General features: G+C 56.3%; 1 protein-coding gene across 1 annotated transcript; it reads right to left on the reverse strand.

Moving 5' to 3' along the window:
- Nucleotides 1-892: 892 nt before the first annotated feature.
- PARS2 (prolyl-tRNA synthetase 2, mitochondrial (putative)) lies at nt 893-1,507 on the reverse strand (the record flags this gene model as incomplete). Its single annotated transcript, XM_008942358.1, has 1 exon — nt 893-1,507. A coding segment is annotated over one exon (615 nt), but the record flags the coding sequence as incomplete, so codon positions are not given.
- Between the last annotated feature and the right edge of the window lie 5 nt (nt 1,508-1,512).

Consider the following 1,512-nt stretch of genomic DNA (forward strand, 5'->3'; position numbering starts at 1 on the left):
AGCCTGGCAGATCCAGGCGTCTCACCAGCTGGACTGACCTGCAGGAATGGGGTGCAGATGTCTCGACACTTTTCTTCACCTTAATTCCTCCAGATTTGCAGCACTACGGCATTTTCAAGTGAACAAGACTCTATTATAGAATTCACCACTTTGCTTTAATTAATATTAATCTCCAACTTCATGGAATCTGTGTGTCTCTAAAGAGAAGATGCAAACAGAGGAAAGGCTCTCCTTAAAACCCTCAAGCTGAGAACTCAGGACCTGAAAACAGGGAGAAAACACACTCCTGTTCCTCCCTCCTGCAGCCTCGGCTTTTGCATTCACTTGACAGAGGCCGTGTCTGCCATGGTTGGCACCAAAGGGCCGACCCTGGTGCTCCCACAGCTGCAGGAGGCCACAGGTACCAGTAAATCCAGCTCAAAGGGCCTACAGCCTGAGGGAGAAACGACCCTGGCCCCGCTGGGGGAATATGGGCTGACCTCAGCTCAACCCCAGCACCTGGCCCAGCTGCAAGACACTGTGGCCAGCTCTGACGTGAGCTGGATTTGGCCCTGCTCATCCAGAGCCATCACTGACAACCTGCACGTCCTTGAGAAGAACTGGCCTGTTTGGATCACAGAATCACAGCATGGCAGGGGTTAGAAGGGACCTCTGGAGATCATCTCATCCAACCCCCCTGCTCCAGCAAGGTCACTCACAGCAGCGTGCCCAGGATGCCATCCAGATGGGTTTGGAATCTCTCCAGAGAAGGAGACTCCACAGCCTCTCTGGGCAGCCCGCTCCCGGGCTCTGGCCCCCTAACACCAAAGTTTTTCCGCACATTCAGATGGAACTTCCCGTGTTCCATCCTAAACTTAGCGGGACAAAGATGAGAGATGTGGAGACAGGGAGTTTAAGGGACTTGCACTTTACTTAGCAACTCAATGACCAGTTCCTTGGTGAGGAACAAAACCTCGCCAGCGTTCTGATTCCAGACCTCAAAGACCGGGGGGTCCTCGCAAACCCTCTTCCCGGCGACGACCACGTAGGGATAGCCCAGCTTGTTGGCGTCCTTCAGCCTTTTGCCAATGGTCATCTGCGTCCTGTCATCCAGCACCGAGTCTCCGGCGAGGTGGGGCAGCACTTGGACGAGGTGGTCGTAGACCTGCTCCAGCAGCACGGCCCCCTCCTCCTCCTCCTCCCTGCTGCCTCTCTTGGGGGGTACGAAGCAGACCCGGTAGGGCGCGATGAGGCTGGGCCAGCGGATGCTGTCCTCCGTAGAGAGCACCTCGATGGAGGCCGCCAGGATGCGAGTGACGCCCAGGCCGTAGCAGCCCATTTCTGCCAGCTGGGGTTTGTTCTCGGCGGAGTAGAAGACGGCGTTGGAGACGGAGGAGTACTTGGTACCCAGATAAAACGTGTGCCCCACCTCGATCCCTCTGGTGTGAGTTAATCTTTCCCCACACGTGGGGCAAGACGTTTGCCCCTCGTCCAGCGTTTCCACGTTGGCCGCAAAATGCCCCTCGGGGCACA

This window comes from Merops nubicus, unplaced genomic scaffold (genome assembly GCF_000691845.1).
Source record: "Merops nubicus isolate BGI_N331 unplaced genomic scaffold, ASM69184v1 scaffold27756, whole genome shotgun sequence".
Taxonomy (NCBI): Eukaryota; Metazoa; Chordata; class Aves; order Coraciiformes; family Meropidae; genus Merops; species Merops nubicus.